Source organism: Phaethon lepturus, unplaced genomic scaffold (assembly GCF_000687285.1).
Source record: "Phaethon lepturus isolate BGI_N335 unplaced genomic scaffold, ASM68728v1 scaffold1572, whole genome shotgun sequence".
In the NCBI taxonomy this organism is placed as follows: Eukaryota; Metazoa; Chordata; class Aves; order Phaethontiformes; family Phaethontidae; genus Phaethon; species Phaethon lepturus.
In genome coordinates, this window is record NW_010523846.1 from 6,420 (window position 1) to 21,723 (window position 15,304).

General features: G+C 36.7%; 1 protein-coding gene across 1 annotated transcript in view; it reads right to left on the bottom strand.

Annotated features, from left to right (window-relative positions):
- Positions 1-1,358: 1,358 nt before the first annotated feature.
- Positions 1,359-15,304, bottom strand: part of HECTD2 (HECT domain containing E3 ubiquitin protein ligase 2) — a 36,830-nt gene continuing 22,884 nt past the window's right edge. The window contains exons 13-21 of the mRNA XM_010282221.1: positions 13,954-14,086; positions 10,148-10,236; positions 8,914-9,072; positions 8,390-8,464; positions 7,303-7,390; positions 6,938-7,044; positions 4,865-4,980; positions 4,086-4,229; positions 1,359-1,685 (exon numbers count right to left, since the gene is read on the bottom strand). Of these exons, the coding sequence (XP_010280523.1) occupies positions 1,565-1,685; positions 4,086-4,229; positions 4,865-4,980; positions 6,938-7,044; positions 7,303-7,390; positions 8,390-8,464; positions 8,914-9,072; positions 10,148-10,236; positions 13,954-14,086 (1,032 nt within the window). The 3' untranslated portion in view covers positions 1,359-1,564. The remainder of the gene's footprint in view (positions 1,686-4,085; positions 4,230-4,864; positions 4,981-6,937; positions 7,045-7,302; positions 7,391-8,389; positions 8,465-8,913; positions 9,073-10,147; positions 10,237-13,953; positions 14,087-15,304) is intronic.

Below are 15,304 nucleotides of genomic sequence, written 5' to 3' on the forward strand. Positions count from 1 at the left end.
TTAATAAAAGAGTAAAATCACCAGTACCTTCTCTAGAAAAGAGAATAAAATAAAATTTATACTTTGCTATTGAAGAAAATCCACAACAGCTTTGAAACTACAGATTAGGCAGATTGATTTATTCATCATATGTAAATCTGTTGGTTGTATGTAAATAATACAGAGAGGGAAAACAAGAATAATATAGTATTTTCCTCTTATAGCAAATAAGTAACTGAGTACAGACACTAAAAGATATTTAAGCATCCATGCCCCAGCAGAAGTCAATGGGGAAAGATGACAGATTAGATGCCAAAGTGTCTTGAACAATCCGGGCCTCAGTCAGCTAGAAGAAAAATGTATGGAACAGAGTGTAGCTATTAGTATTTAAAAAAGTACTATACTGCATGCTGGTAAATTCTTTCTATTTAATGAATAAAACCCAAACTTATAATTACATCTGCATTTTAGAACAAGTTTCTTTCCCAGCTCTTAATTTACTAACTCAGAGCAGGCACACCAATAACTCTTTTCATGTAGTTTGTGCAGTGAAAACCACAAAACATTGTCTTGAAATTCTGGCCTTCAAGTTAATGAAAGCTTCAGCATTCTTCTGAAATGTTATTGTATTCACTTTTGTCACAGCTTACTTAAGACTTTCAACAAAGTTGCCAAAAAAATGCATGATACACTACATCAGTTTTCCATATGTTGTGGATTTCATTTTTTTCCTGAAATATTTCACCATATGTGGAATGTATTTTAAATACCTAGTTTTGTTTACTATAATGCTACAGTAGATCTGGTCAGTTTGCTGTCAAAGAATGAACGTACAAATTGCTTAATACCTATAGTTTGAACTTGAATCCCCTCAAACGGAAAAAAGTACCTTTTAACACTCTTGTACAGTCAAGCCTGTTGGTCTGTAAAAGCTGAATATAGAACATTTAAAACCTCTTATTCATAAAAAATATTTTTTTAGCAGTAAATGGCACTATCAAAACCCTATTTCTTCACAGGCAGTTATTTACATGCTTCTTAGACAACCTGTTTCATTGAGAAGGAAAACCAGAATATTAAAACTGCATACATTTTATAAAGGCTAAAATTCGTATTTGCCTTTGTGAAAATATGGCTACATGCTGTATGTTATATTTTTTCCTATTATTCATGTTAATTGATGACATTTTACCACTGGGATTAGCTAATAAAGAAATATTCTGTATATATTATCTCCCAGTGGGATACCTGCAATTTAAAGGAATTATGATTAATGATAAAGTGCTATTAAGAAAAACCAAAAACAAACTATAACTTAGAAATTGTCTTATAGCCAGGTTTCATTTATCAAATAGACTAGCTTTTTGTACAAAGAAAGCTACTTTCTGTGACAAAGCAAGCAATAAATGTATTGCCATTCAGGAAAACACATACACTTCATATTTAATTAAAAAAAAAAAAAAAACACCAAACACTAAGTTGGGTAAGACACACAGTATCAAGAGACATAAAACCAAAAAGCTTAAAGGCACAGTTAGAAGAGAGTGAATGCTACATAAAAATGCTGTTTTTGAAGTATTTAATTTTATTCTAGACCAAACCCCTCTGCATTTGAAATTCCAATGATCAACTTCTGCTTCAGTTCCTTCTTGTTCTTGTAAGGAGGGAGACAAAGCTGGTTGAAGCAGGTGTGGGCCACAGGTAGCCTAAAATAATTTAAAAAAACCCAGCAAAGCACATTTAATAATAATGCAATAGAAGCAGAACACTGCCAACTGCCTACACATTTTCAGTTAAACATTACTTAAATAAGAAACCATGTAAGAGAAATATTTATCCTTACATTCTTGGTTCAAGTTCTGTTGAACACAAACACCACCACTGTTGGTCATGTGCACCTCAGGTGAATTTGTTTGCCTGCAACCCCTAACGCCCTCCCTTTCTTTTTTTGTTAAGTTGGAAACATTTCCTTCCAGGTTTTGCAAACTCCAGGTACCACATGACTTCAACATCAGTTTTTCTCTAAATACAAAATCTGGGTATCATCAGAATCCACAACATACAGAAGGAAGGTGGGTCCTGGAGTATGTATAGAGACACCTAGATGAACCACAGTTACTGTAAGGATACAGAACTCAAAGTTCAGCCTAGTAAAATACACCCTTACAGGCGTATGTCTCAGTGCAGAGCACTGATTGAAGCTCTGGAAAAACAACAGCTCACAAAGTTTAGTCTTAGCCATAACAACAGTTTCAGTTGCGAGTTTCTTCTGAGAGCTGAGTTTGAATACATATTGCTGATATCTCTTATGCCTGACTGAAACACTGAAAACTCTGCTCCTCAGTAGAACAGATTAGTTTGATGAAAACTGTTCTTCAGTAGCAGAAGCATTTGTTTTGCCATCAGTATGAGATGCCACTAACATCCTGCCTTATTTTCACGGGCAATAAGAAGCTACGGGATCTTCTTGCCCTTTACATCTTCAAGTGACACACAGGACAGCACTGAGGATATAGACTTGTCCTACGACTGGTTACTTGCGGGGGAAGAGAGGAGAAAGACAATGAGCTGAAACTCAACCTAACATCTGGAATTAATCCAACACGCTGAAAAATTTTTAAAACTCGGACACTTAAAGGTTAAATTTTAGTATGTGACTCAACAGCTCTCTAGTTCTGTTTTCACTGAAGCCCTTAGTCTTTTTCATGGCAACAGCTTGGCCTCTGGTTCTTGAAAGGAGGTAGGATCCCCCCAGATCTGGAAACCCAAGCTACTTCCCCCTCCCTGCCCTTATAAACAAGTAAGCAAAAGATCTGTTAATCAGACTGGAGTCATATGCTTCAGAATTTGCAAAGTTGGGAAACTGGATATTAATTTGGCAATTCTTATTGCTATTATATTCTTTGATCCTACTGCGTGAGCAATGCGATGCCAACATGTCTATGTTCATCGCTGTGCAGGCAGTCTGACTGCAGCAATTATCTTGCAAAACACAGGCATACATAATTTTAAAATGCACGCTATTTGAAAACACATTTTCCCATTTTTAAGAAAAAGAATGATTTACAGGAGAATGAACTTAAACAGAGATTCAACATTGACTGATTTTTCTTCATTTTTCATCAGATTCTTATGTTCCTTTAACATGTTACTGGAACCAGTTATTAGCTCATTGAATAAAGCATTAGAAATACCACAGTAATGAGATAAAACAAATTTAAAAAAACATAAAAATTTATTATGTTTATGCATTTAATTCAGTTCTCCACAGAAAATCCAACAAAATTTTTACTTTAAAAATACAGTTCCATTTAAGTATTTTCGTTACCTTAAATGCTTGAGAAATCTAGGTAAAGCCAGTAGTTACTGCTTAGCAGCAATTACTGCTTAGCAGTGAGCTTCAGACCAGTAAGCTTTTCTATACAGCTTTCCAAACTATTTAAACTGATTTCCTCCAATCTTGAGAAAGAAAACACTGGCTGGAAAGTATGTGGAATTTCTCAAGTCAATTCAATACAAAATAAAACACTACCAGAAACATAAGAACTTGGCATGAACAGTATAACCTTCAAAATGAAATTACAAGGCTGCTTTGTTCCTATTTCTTTTGAGCAACCTCTGTATCAGCCACACACTTACTCACCAGAGACCCTAAAGGAATGCTACATCTTCCCCAGCCATACATGTTAAAACTTATTTAGACCATCAAGAAAGAATGCAAGGATGTATTGCAGCTGCGGGGGGTGCTATATATAATGACATACAATTCAGAAAAATTAATGGTGATTTCATTAGCTCAGCTGTCATGTTAGGAACAATTACACAAATAATTTATTTTAATTGAAAGTGTGTAAGGAATGTCTATAAACAAAGAATTCCTGGCCTCAAATGTAAACGTCTGGAGATTCAATTTTGTATTAGTCACCTGCAAGATTTATGCAATCAATAAATGGGTATAACAACATTTTGAAGACAAACTAAAGGATTTCATGCAGCTTCTTCCTTAAACATTAGTTTGCTTTTCTTAAAAAAAGACATTCAAGAATGATACGGGCTCTCAGGAAATAATTTAACAAAAATTTTTAAAAATCCAGAAAACTATTTACCAATTAGTGGATGTTTCACTCTTTGAAATCTTGAAATTCAAATCAGCCATTCCACCCACAGGTACTCTATCACTTCCTGTAGCAAAATGTAGCAGCTTCTTTTGAAGGTCAAGAGAAAATCCAAGTACTACATCCCAAAAGTATCTATGTTCAGGGCAGAGGGAGAAGAAAATGGTGCAAGATGCAGTATCATGACAACAGTATGAGGATAATAATACACTGCAAGTACAACATGATGAATGTCACTTACTGAGAATTTAATTAATGTAATATATATAGAGAACATCAGTAGTATCCTTATATGCCAGGTTAAATAAATTCCTAAGCACTTGACAAGTACAATGTTTTACCAGTTTTGGAATGATGTCTTGTCAAATGATGCCCAGACCCACTTTTCTATAAAAATATGAATGCCTCTACTCACTAATATAAATGTCCTCAGTATCAGATAGAATTGGAAGAGAAAAAGCATTTTTAGAAGACTGGATAATAAAAACACTGATTTTACTATGCAGGATTTGAAGGTACACTTTTTAAACTATCTCCATTTCAATCTGATCATAACCTTTTAAAAGTATTCAGCAACACATTATTCCATTAAGGATCTAACTCTTCCTACTTACAGATAGTTGAATAGTGTCTTTGTCTTATTTGGAAATACGTTTCTAAAACTTCAGTCATTCTCAGATTAGCCTTGAATAGATTATTCCCAAAAGTCTATACCATTCTGTGATGTTTTTAAACTCAGTAATTACAATTAAAAAAAAAATTAAGCCTACCGTATAGTAAGATCAGTTTTTTGGTAGCCCTCATATTGGGTACTTCGCTGTAAAGCGGACATATCCAGTTCAGGACTGCCACAGACAAGAATTTCAACCTCTTCTGGACGAAGTAGCTGACAGAGAAATTAAGGACAAAGAATTTAATATTTTTAAAAGGTTAGAAATGATGCTACTAGATTCAGATTAAATTTTTCTTTTGGCATTACAGAAAAATTAACAGGATATAATTCAATATAAATCTATAACTTAGATACATACTGTTTTAGAGAAAAATTAATTCCTCAGTACTTTGAAGAATCTCTTACTACTGTATACAGTAAAAAGCAAATGACTGGATAACATCACATGTTAGCTTATTTCTTTTGTTCCTCGCTTTTTCATTGTTACATTTATTACAGTGATTTGCTTGCCATTTGATTAGATTACAAATGGATCAGGAAGAAAATTAAGTTTGTACATATGGAATTCAGAGGGAGGATCTTAATCTTAATTTTGGTTAAAACTTCCATTTAATTTACACTGAAAAGTCCCGATGTAGGTTGATGAGTAGCGTGGGCTGACAGAACTTGACTCTTAGTTGTACACACTGCTGTGTAAAGCAAATGCACATAACAATAAACCACGTTTAACAACGGCTAAACTTACACCTGCAGAACCTACTTATTCATTTACTACAACATCGTAAAATTGCATGAAAGTATGTCTCAGCATTTCAGTGGATTTTCATTCTCCTTCCAGAACCTTCCCTGCTGTTAGTCACATCTCTCTTTGCTGCAAGTGTGCCATACTTGGCCAATTTCACAGGAATGAAGAAAATCTCATGCAAAGTGTAATTGCCTCTTCTTTCTCTTCTTATTGCATAAGGGATGATGTAAATTACAAAAGGCATTCCAACAGCCAAACAGGACTGAATACGGAAGAATGTTTAATCTCAACCTCACTGACTGTTCTTCCTGCAAAAAGTAATAGGTGTTTTCAGAGGAGTCACTCAAGAGCACACAGCCATAGTCGCTCTGCTGTTCATAACTGTAGGGAATACAGAGAATCCTTGTAAACGTTCACACAAGAGCCCGTGAAGTATCTATGAATGCATACTGATAAACCTAACTTGTGGAGCTTTATTCATCTGTTTTCAATGGAACACTGCAGAGAACAGTTCATTACGTGCTTAATTTCTTCTGTTTATGTTGGATTAATCAACTACATGGATTAATCAAGATTATTCACAAATCCTAAAATCATCCAGTGTCATTTGTTTAATTTAGGTAAGCCATTGTCATGTATTTCACAGAATCATTAAGGTTGGAAAAGACCTTTAAGATCATCAAGTGCAACCATCAACCCAACACCACCATGCCCCTCTCAAACCATGTCCTGAAGGGCCATGTCCACACATTTTTTTGAACGCTTCCACAGATGGTGACTCCACCGCCGGCCTGTTCTGATGTTTGACCACTCTCAGTAAAGAAATTTTTCCTAATATCTAGTCTAAACTTCCCCTGGCGCAACTTGAGGCCATTTCCTCTCATCCTATCGCTAGTTACTTGGGAGAAGAGACCAGCACCCACCTCACCACAACCCCCTTTCAGGTAGTTGTAGACAGCGATAAGGTCTCCCCTCAGCCTCCTCTTCTCCAGACTGAACAACCCCAGTTCCCTCAGCCGCTCCTCATAAGACTTGTGCTCCAGACCCCTCACCAGCTTCGTTGCCCTTCTCTGGACACGCTCGTGCACGTCAACGTCCTTCTTGTAGTGAGGGGCCCAAAACTGAACACAGTATTCGAGGTGCGGCCTCAGCAGTGCCGAGTACAGGGGTACAATCACTTCCCTACTCCTGCTGGCCACACTATTTCTGATACAGGCCAGGATGCTGTTGGCCTTCTTGGCCACCTGGGCACACTGCCAGCTCATGTTCAGCCGGCTGTCGACCAGCACCCCCAGGTCCTTTTCCGCCGGGCTGCTCTCCAGCCACTCCTCTCCAACACTACACAGCCTGTAGCGTTGCATGGGGTTGTTGTGAAACACCAGTTTGAAACAGAAACAGAAGAATTATGTTTAATTTTATTCTTACCAGTAATGCATATGAAGCACAGACACTATGAAATCCATAATAGAAAGCTGCAAATTGTTTGTAGATTGATTTGTTGAGAAGAAAGTCAACATAGAGCTGCACATATTCTAAAAAAGAAAAATATTTTATTTAGTTACATCATAAGAATTTTAAATAATAATTTGTTGTGCTCTCTCAAATTGCACTGAATTAAGAAAAATGAATGCATTTCATTTTAGGTACTATTAAATTGGTAGGCATAACCAGAAAGGGCTATGGTAATTTCATTTTCACACTTTGCTAAAGAAAACCTAGGCTTATAAGAAGGAAAAAACCCGACAACCTTAAATCTGCCCAATATGTGTAGTAAATATGTATTGAAGTACCTTTCCTATTCTGATTTGTGACTGGAATTTTATCTCCATTTGGCTTTAAGTTGTAAGACTTTATAACACCAAATTCTTCCTGAAAAACCTGGAGCAAAAGAGGAGTCAACGTCAGTAATGGAAAATACATTCATATATTCACAAATTACAAAACTTGTATTTATTATTTAATGTATTTCCCTTGTCTCTCTCTTTAGCACATGCTGTAATTCTGATGGATGTGTGTTTTTAAAAGTTAAATATTACAATTTTCAACAAATTGCTCTAGAAATTGGATTCAAAATAGAAAAATTAACTCTGTTACACAGTGACATATCAAACTGACCTGCAGGCTCTGGAGCCAAACAATTTTTCATACAAAAGAACGATTTAGGAGCATCAAATACAATTAAGGTGGTATTTGTTCCACTGTAGTTCACCTAGGAACTCAAAAGTACCTGCTTTACAAAAATTCTCATATGGTCTGACAATAATGTAATTCAAAGCTGAAGAAAAAAGGTCAGTAGTAGTCCAAAAACACATCCATAAACCAGCAGGGAATTTTATTAACTAGTATGTGTTCTGAAACAATGAATAAATGAAAAAGGCTTTCTTGATTGAACTAGCAGTTAGACATACAGGCCAGGCAAAACCATATTGACTTGAACACGCTATTGTTCAAGTGAGATTTCCTGCACAAAGCATATAAAATAACCAGAGTAAGCTTTGACTAGCATCTGAGTTAGACAGAAGAGGGATTGTTTTGCAGCCAGATGAATTCCACAAACCAAGTCACCAACTGCAAGGTCATGGTGTCAGAGCAAGCAAAGAGTTGGAAGTGCACCAGCAGCAGGCCACGCGACCCTGGAAGTCCATACTCAGCTCCACCTCCACGGCCAGGGGACACCACCTTCAAGCCCTGTAACAGAGCCAGCCTCTGTATGCACTGAACCCCAGGACTATACTGGTTCTTGAAGCAAGCTTTAATGCCCATGCAGTTACATTCCAAACAACCAGTCATCACTGGGTAGTAGGCCAGTCCATTGCAGAAACATCGGTAAATCACCGAACGAGTTTGAGAATCACGTATAATTATGTATTTAATGACCTGAAAGGTTGAGTAAAAATCCTCTTCGACATTGCCTTCATAGGATAGAAGTTCATTTAGTCCATGGGCCAGTTCCTACAATATGAATAAAAACTCTTTAGTAAATCTACAAAACTAAGTGACGTGCTTTGCAAGGACACACTAGAATCATTACTTTATACAGAAAGTATCTTGGAAAAAACTGTATATTCAAAATGCGTACACAAAGAAAAACTCACTGCTTAATTAATATGTATGTATATATTTTTATGTTGGTATAAATTGCTACTTTTTTATTACTACGGAAAATGTGTCTAGAATGCTCATATCAGATTTTGGTATGCTAACTTCAAGTAGATCAACAAAAATTCTGCTATGCTAGAAAACATGGAGAATTTATGTTTTCAACAGAAGAAAAGGAGACTTTGTCACAGCCTGTGCTGAAAAAAAGGCCACTTTCAAACAGTTTATAAATCAAGCGTTAAATATAAATAAAACTGGTTTTAAATCAGTAATTTATCCTCTTAAAAAAATGTAATACTTACAGGCATAATCTGAAACAGGTCATCTAATGTGACATCACAGATGCCTACAAGGGTATTATGATCACAGGGAACAATGGGAGGACTCAATAATTTCTTGTAACAGCAAGGTGGGAAACGAATATCCAAGGTGATGCTATTATATACAGCAAGTCCCATAAGCTATACATGTCAAACGTTAAGGGCAAACCCCACACATCCTTATTATAGCTAATATTTTAAGTAACTTGGAAAAAATATTTAAAAATTTTATTCAACATACTCTAATACGTGCTAAACAAACAGAAGGAATGGAAATTATTTATTTTCTTTGGACTGCCAATTTTAAATGCTGTTTTGTATTACAATTTAGTAGTAGTTAAAATGGTCAAATGATGCACTTTTGAGAGAACACTTGAGGATCTGCATCATAAAATCCTATACAAGCATTTCTAGAATAGCTCTTCTAAAGTATTCTTACAAAAAAGTAAAGAGAACTGTAGATATATATTTTTAATCCAAAAATTCTAGAGAGAATTCAATATAGCAATTTTTCTTTTAAATAAATCTAAAAGCATAAAGACAAACCTGCACTGGCACTGCAGCTCATCAGTTAGCACATTTAAGTGTATCTGGTGAAACAAACTTGAAATTATACCAAAAATTAGAAGAATCCAGTTCATGATTCAGCTTCTCATTAGAATAGAATAGTTTGGTCGGAAGGGACCCACAATGATCACCTGCTCCAACTGCAATCAGTACAATGGGGACATCATCTCATCTTAGTGGAGTTATAAGCATATATTACCATTAATCATTTGTCTGAGGACTTCATAAGTGAGCACAACAGGAAATCCAGGAAATAAACTTATGCTCAAAATAGCATGTGGCTTCCATTCAGTGAAAAAAAAAAAGCCACATACTGAAACATTAACACATACAAGCTCATTTATGTTTACTGAATGAAACTCAGAGGGGGTAAGCACGTAAAAAATTTAACTTAAACACAAAAAAGTTGCGTGTGTAATCTTAAGTCTAGTATTTTCTGACTGTAAAATGTACCACGTACCCGCATATCACCATTTTCTTCCTATTTTTAGTTCACTTCCTTGAATAACATTCTTTTTATACATTTAAAATGGAACACACTTGTATATACAACATCTGAATGAGCGTTAAGCAATGCCTTATTTCATCCCCATACCAACTCATTAAGCGGCTGTTTGTTGAGCACCGTCTAGTAGACATAAAAGGATACAGCTCCAACCAATCGGAATTCAGAATAGTTATCGCACTTAAAGCTCCTGAACCAATGGCAGTGCGAGTCCTTGTGGTAGGTGAACATGCCTGCAGAACAGGAACGGTGGCCTTTACAAAGCCTGAGTTTCAATAAAAAGTTGTACAAAACCTCATCTTTCCCGCATGCGCATCCTTAGAAGTGCTCCTAGGAGTGCCCGTATCTCCACGCTTGGTCTCAGCCCTGTCTTCCCACCTACAGCAGGAGCCTTGGGCAAGGACCACCACGGGCAGCGCCAGGCCCAAAGCAGGCCTAAGCTCCCCAGCTCTGCTGGGTCCTGATGCAATGCGTTCTTCAGTGCCTCTAATCATGGATATTCTGCACTGTCTCTGCACAATCTGTTTCTTCACTGTACTTCATCGTCAATACAACTAGAAATGTTAATTGTCTGTCCAAAAATTTTCTTGCTGCAACATAAACCCATTTCCTTCCTCCCTTCCTGGGTCAACACCAGATGACAGTCTTTAAAAATGCTGCCATGAATCCCATGATACAAAACCCATAAGCTTTACCTTCTTAGCTGTAAAAAGGTTTATCTTATATGCACACTAGCAGCAAAGGGGTGTGTTTCATATTTTCTGTCAAAAAATTATATCAGAGATGTTAAAAAGAACCCAAACCACAAATACCCTAAAAAAGCTACTCACTGGTCTAAATGACAAGCTAGATCCTACTGAAATAATGACTAGAGACTACTTCAACTGCTATTTGCATCAGATACGGATCACTGTATTTTAAAGAGTAATAGAAATTAAAAACCTACATAATGAAACCACATAACAGCTTTACGATGCCTAGAAAGTTTTGCTCAGAGAAGCAAGACACTTACACTCTAGTTAAGTGTGCACTACCAGTGAAATTAACTTCAGCAATGGATAAAATGTGATGATTGGTTTTAATTTGTTGGGATTGAATGGGCTGACAGTTTATTATTGTTTCCACAGTCAGTGTACAAACCAAAGCACTGAATAGTTCTAAGGACATCTTGCATGCAGTAGCTCACCACATTCGTGTTTGAAAATGAAGTTGGGGAAAAATAAGATTTAAATGAAGAAAAAACCCAACAACCCCAAACTCCTTTGGATTAAAAAAATAATAAAAATCCAACTGATGTCTCAGGGACATGTAGTTCTTATGAAAAATTACAAGTAAAACTCTGCCTTCACATTTTTTCCCCCCCTACTGTCCTGAACAATCTAACTTTATCTTTTGAACTTTAGCTCAAAAAGGTGCTCATCACAAAAGGTGTAGACAGTGCCTTTACCAGAAGCAATTTAACCGTTGCAATATAAGGCAGAGCAAGGTTCACATACTGAAAGATGGCAGTGAAACTGAAACAAAATAGGTCTCAACTCCCATTTATTGTCTGCACCGAGATGAAGAAAGTATCGTAACATACATAGAAGGGCAGACGACTGAGTTAATTTGGAGTTCTTTAATTTTGGAGGTTAAACCTGCAGGATCAGCTAACGTGGAAAGGGTAGTAACAGTGATGTTTTCATACGTTTTTCCTTCCAAGCTTCTGCCACCCATTATTTGCAACTTAAACATTAAAGACAGCAGAGTATGCAGTCCCTTTCCAAGGGACGAGAACATTTCTGAACTCCTCCCACACTTGGCTGATAGTCATATCAATGAAAGAATTTACACTTTAAAGCAAGGAAGCCTGCCAGAGATGGTGAAAAAATTACTCTCAAATGTTTCCAAACTCATCAGTTACCAAGCTCTGCTGACAGCACATTTTTACTAACAGAACTTACAGAACACCTTCCCCGGGATAAATGGTTTCCTATTAAGGTTGTTATCACCAAATGTCATCTTTCCACACAGGCCCCTTTTTACTAGCAAAAGAAGCTACAGGCAAATAAAGATCTCAGGAGATTTGAGGACATATTTATGACTTTAAACTCTGAACCTTTAGGAGTCCTATAAACAACAGAGGAACGGGCATTTAAGGGACATGAACGCATCCAGGCAAAGACAAGACAAGCTCTTGCATTCTATCAATGACTATCAGGTATTATGCTGAAGTCCCTGGAAATCAGTATTTCTAATTTAAGATCCAGCCTGGGAACAGTTTAACCCATTATAACATCAGTAACATACCCATGCACAGCTGAGGAAAGCTGACTCATTTGAGTAATATTAGAGTGGGGAAAAAACCCCACCCAGATCCATCTACAGCCATATAAAACAAGTCGACTGAACTGCTTGTTTATGAATGCTCATTCATGTCTTCCAAGCTCCTGTTTACTCAAAAAATCTTCCCTTTCCATCCCCCACCTTGGGCCTGCAAGTATCATTATGGGCTCACAGGTGCTGGTAACAGCAGAGGCAGGCTACTTCAGTCAGTCTCACATCTGTCTCTACACCTGACTGAAGGACCCTTCCCTCCTGAGAGCATCTCAGACCACTTTAAAAATACTGGCCACACAGATACCCCGAACAGAATAGATGATGACAAAGATTCAAGTAAGAACTAACCTCTACCTATACTAATCACAGAAATAGCGCTAGAACTTGCAGACACGATCAGTGCAACTACCAGTGCAAGTGATACACAGGAGGCCAGCGTCAGCAGTTTGCCAGAACTGAGCACGGTAACAGCATCCAACTGCAGCTCCTTACAAAAAGCAGGAAAACTCCCTAAACTAGCAATATAAAGACAGCTGAGGGCAGTGTAAAAACAGAAAACGCAGCAGCATGAGAAGAAAGAGAGGCAAGAATGGTAGGTAACAAACACATTTGGCCTTATCTCCACTTGAATATTTGCTAAACCCTCTACTTCAGAGGCTGCTGTATGTCTCTTCCTATTTTGGAACAGGAATATCATACTCCAATTGCAACCAAACAACGTATTAAGCTAAATAGAAGAAACTTATTCTTAAATCCAAATATATGAATTCGCACATATACTTGTGTGTATTCTAGAAATTCTAGAAAATTTCCAAGGACAGACAAGCGTCAGTGTTTCAATGGCTTGCATAGCTTTTGCTTATTCTTCTTAGCTTGTTAGTAGCTCTAGCAATTCACTAATGCTCACAGAAAACTCTCAGGAGTTTTCTACTCCTGAAAGAGAGTAGAAAAAGGGCCTTTCAAAGAGAAAGGGCCTTTCAAAGGCCTGATTCCATTTGAGTTATAACAGATTTAAATCATCCTTGTCCTACTCCATAAAACAGTTGATGGCCTTCTCCCATCTGCTCAGAGGTAAATAAAGATCCTGTCTCTGGATGGAGATGGAAACACTGTAACACCACAGATATATCGGAGGAAGAACTTCAAGGAAAATCTCCTGCTGGTCTTGCATCCCCCTGCTTCATACCCAATACGCTCACTAGCCTAGGTATACTAACAAACCATAAACACTGAGCCTCCTGTTTCTGAAACAAGATTGAGCATGACTAAAGCCTTAAAAAGCTGAATCATAATTTTAATTCTATACCTTTCCATTGATCAGAGATTTGTTCACCCTCTAATTCTGCCATACCACTAAAGCAAAATCTCAGTTTTTCAGCAATGCTTGAACCTCCTTATCAAAAGCCAAGATCTTCAAAGCTCTTCAAGTACTTCCCACTGTCTTCCACCTTCCTCTATGCCAAAACTTCTCATCTGTATACAATTCTAACTTGCCTGTTTTTGTTTCTACATCATCAGTAACAGATCTGCCTAATACCGGATTAATGAAAGAATTCTTATCCATCACTGTTTCGATAATTTAAAATGAACAAATTTTCACATTGTACTTAAGAACACTTAAAATGACTCACCATAATCTGGGTGAAATATCTGGCGAATCAGAAGAAGAAACCATTCTTTTGTCAGGCCACCCATATCAAGACCAGCTTCCCCTACAAATGTGACTTTCAACTTCTTTTTCAGATCTGCCCTCTTTCTTGCAAGCTATTGCAAAATAGGTAGGGAAGAAGAAAAAGGAGACTTAACGTATTATCACTACCTCCAGCCACAGAGAACACATCTCTGTCTACTGCTCTTGCTTTGTTTAAACGAGTAATTTGCATAGTCTCTTACTAATAGGTACAAACTATATTAAAAAAATGATTGAATTGCAGAAGCAAGACAATCATGACGACTTGACATCATCAACTACCTTACACACGGTACCACTCCCTAGGCTTGAAAAGAAGTTAGGTGGTATGCAAACAGACTTTTAATAAGCTACTAGATACAATTAATTGAGTCTGCCTGGAGTATTCTGGACCTACATAATTTTTTACTTACACAGAAGACATTCTGCCAGAAGGAAATGATAGATTAAGAAAAAACAATTAGACATCCTTTGGAGATATTCAGAAATAAGAAGGTAGCTAAAAATTTCAATATTTGGATATCATTCTGTTCAGCATAAGATACCTGCCAGCAAGTATCAGCTGTTTTGTAAAACTGTTTTTTAGACAATGGTAACAAGCTCTTTTCATTCCTTTGTCCTAAGAGACAGCATTTCATCCAGGTATGCAAAAGACCTGCAAAGAATTAGATTACACCCTTTCACAATTAACAGTGATCTTTCAGATCAAGTCCCTAAACAATTTTTATTTAAATCATTAATCACTGGCCAGCTCCAAGGAAAGTGTTTAAACCATGTGCTAAAATAACTTCTACATTATTAGCTGCTCAAGTAAATTCCCATTGCACAAATTTTATAACTATAGGAATTTGTAGTAGTTGACACAAAGTATTTATTAGTTGAAGTTATTTCCCTTTGCAAATTATTTTTTTTAATTTAACAAACAAACAAGACATCTTTCCTCCACCTTCCATTCCCCACACTTTTGAGAATATGGATAATATAATACATTCTTACTCATCCCTGAGACGGGCAGAAGAAAACATCAGGAATAAATAGGAGAATATTTTGGCTATCAAAACTCTTGAAGTTGCTCTCGGTTATTTCAGTGTGTTAAAAAAACCCCTAAAATCCCTAAGACAAAGCAGTATTACCATTCATATTTCTTCTATCTTAGGATAGAAAGCCAAAATAGACGGACATTAATCTAGGAAAAAAAAAGTTTAAACTTAAGTTTTCTGAACATGAGTGATCAGAATTTGTTTGGATTTATTTTTCAATACCATCAGGCTGTTTTTAGTGTTGGGAAAGAG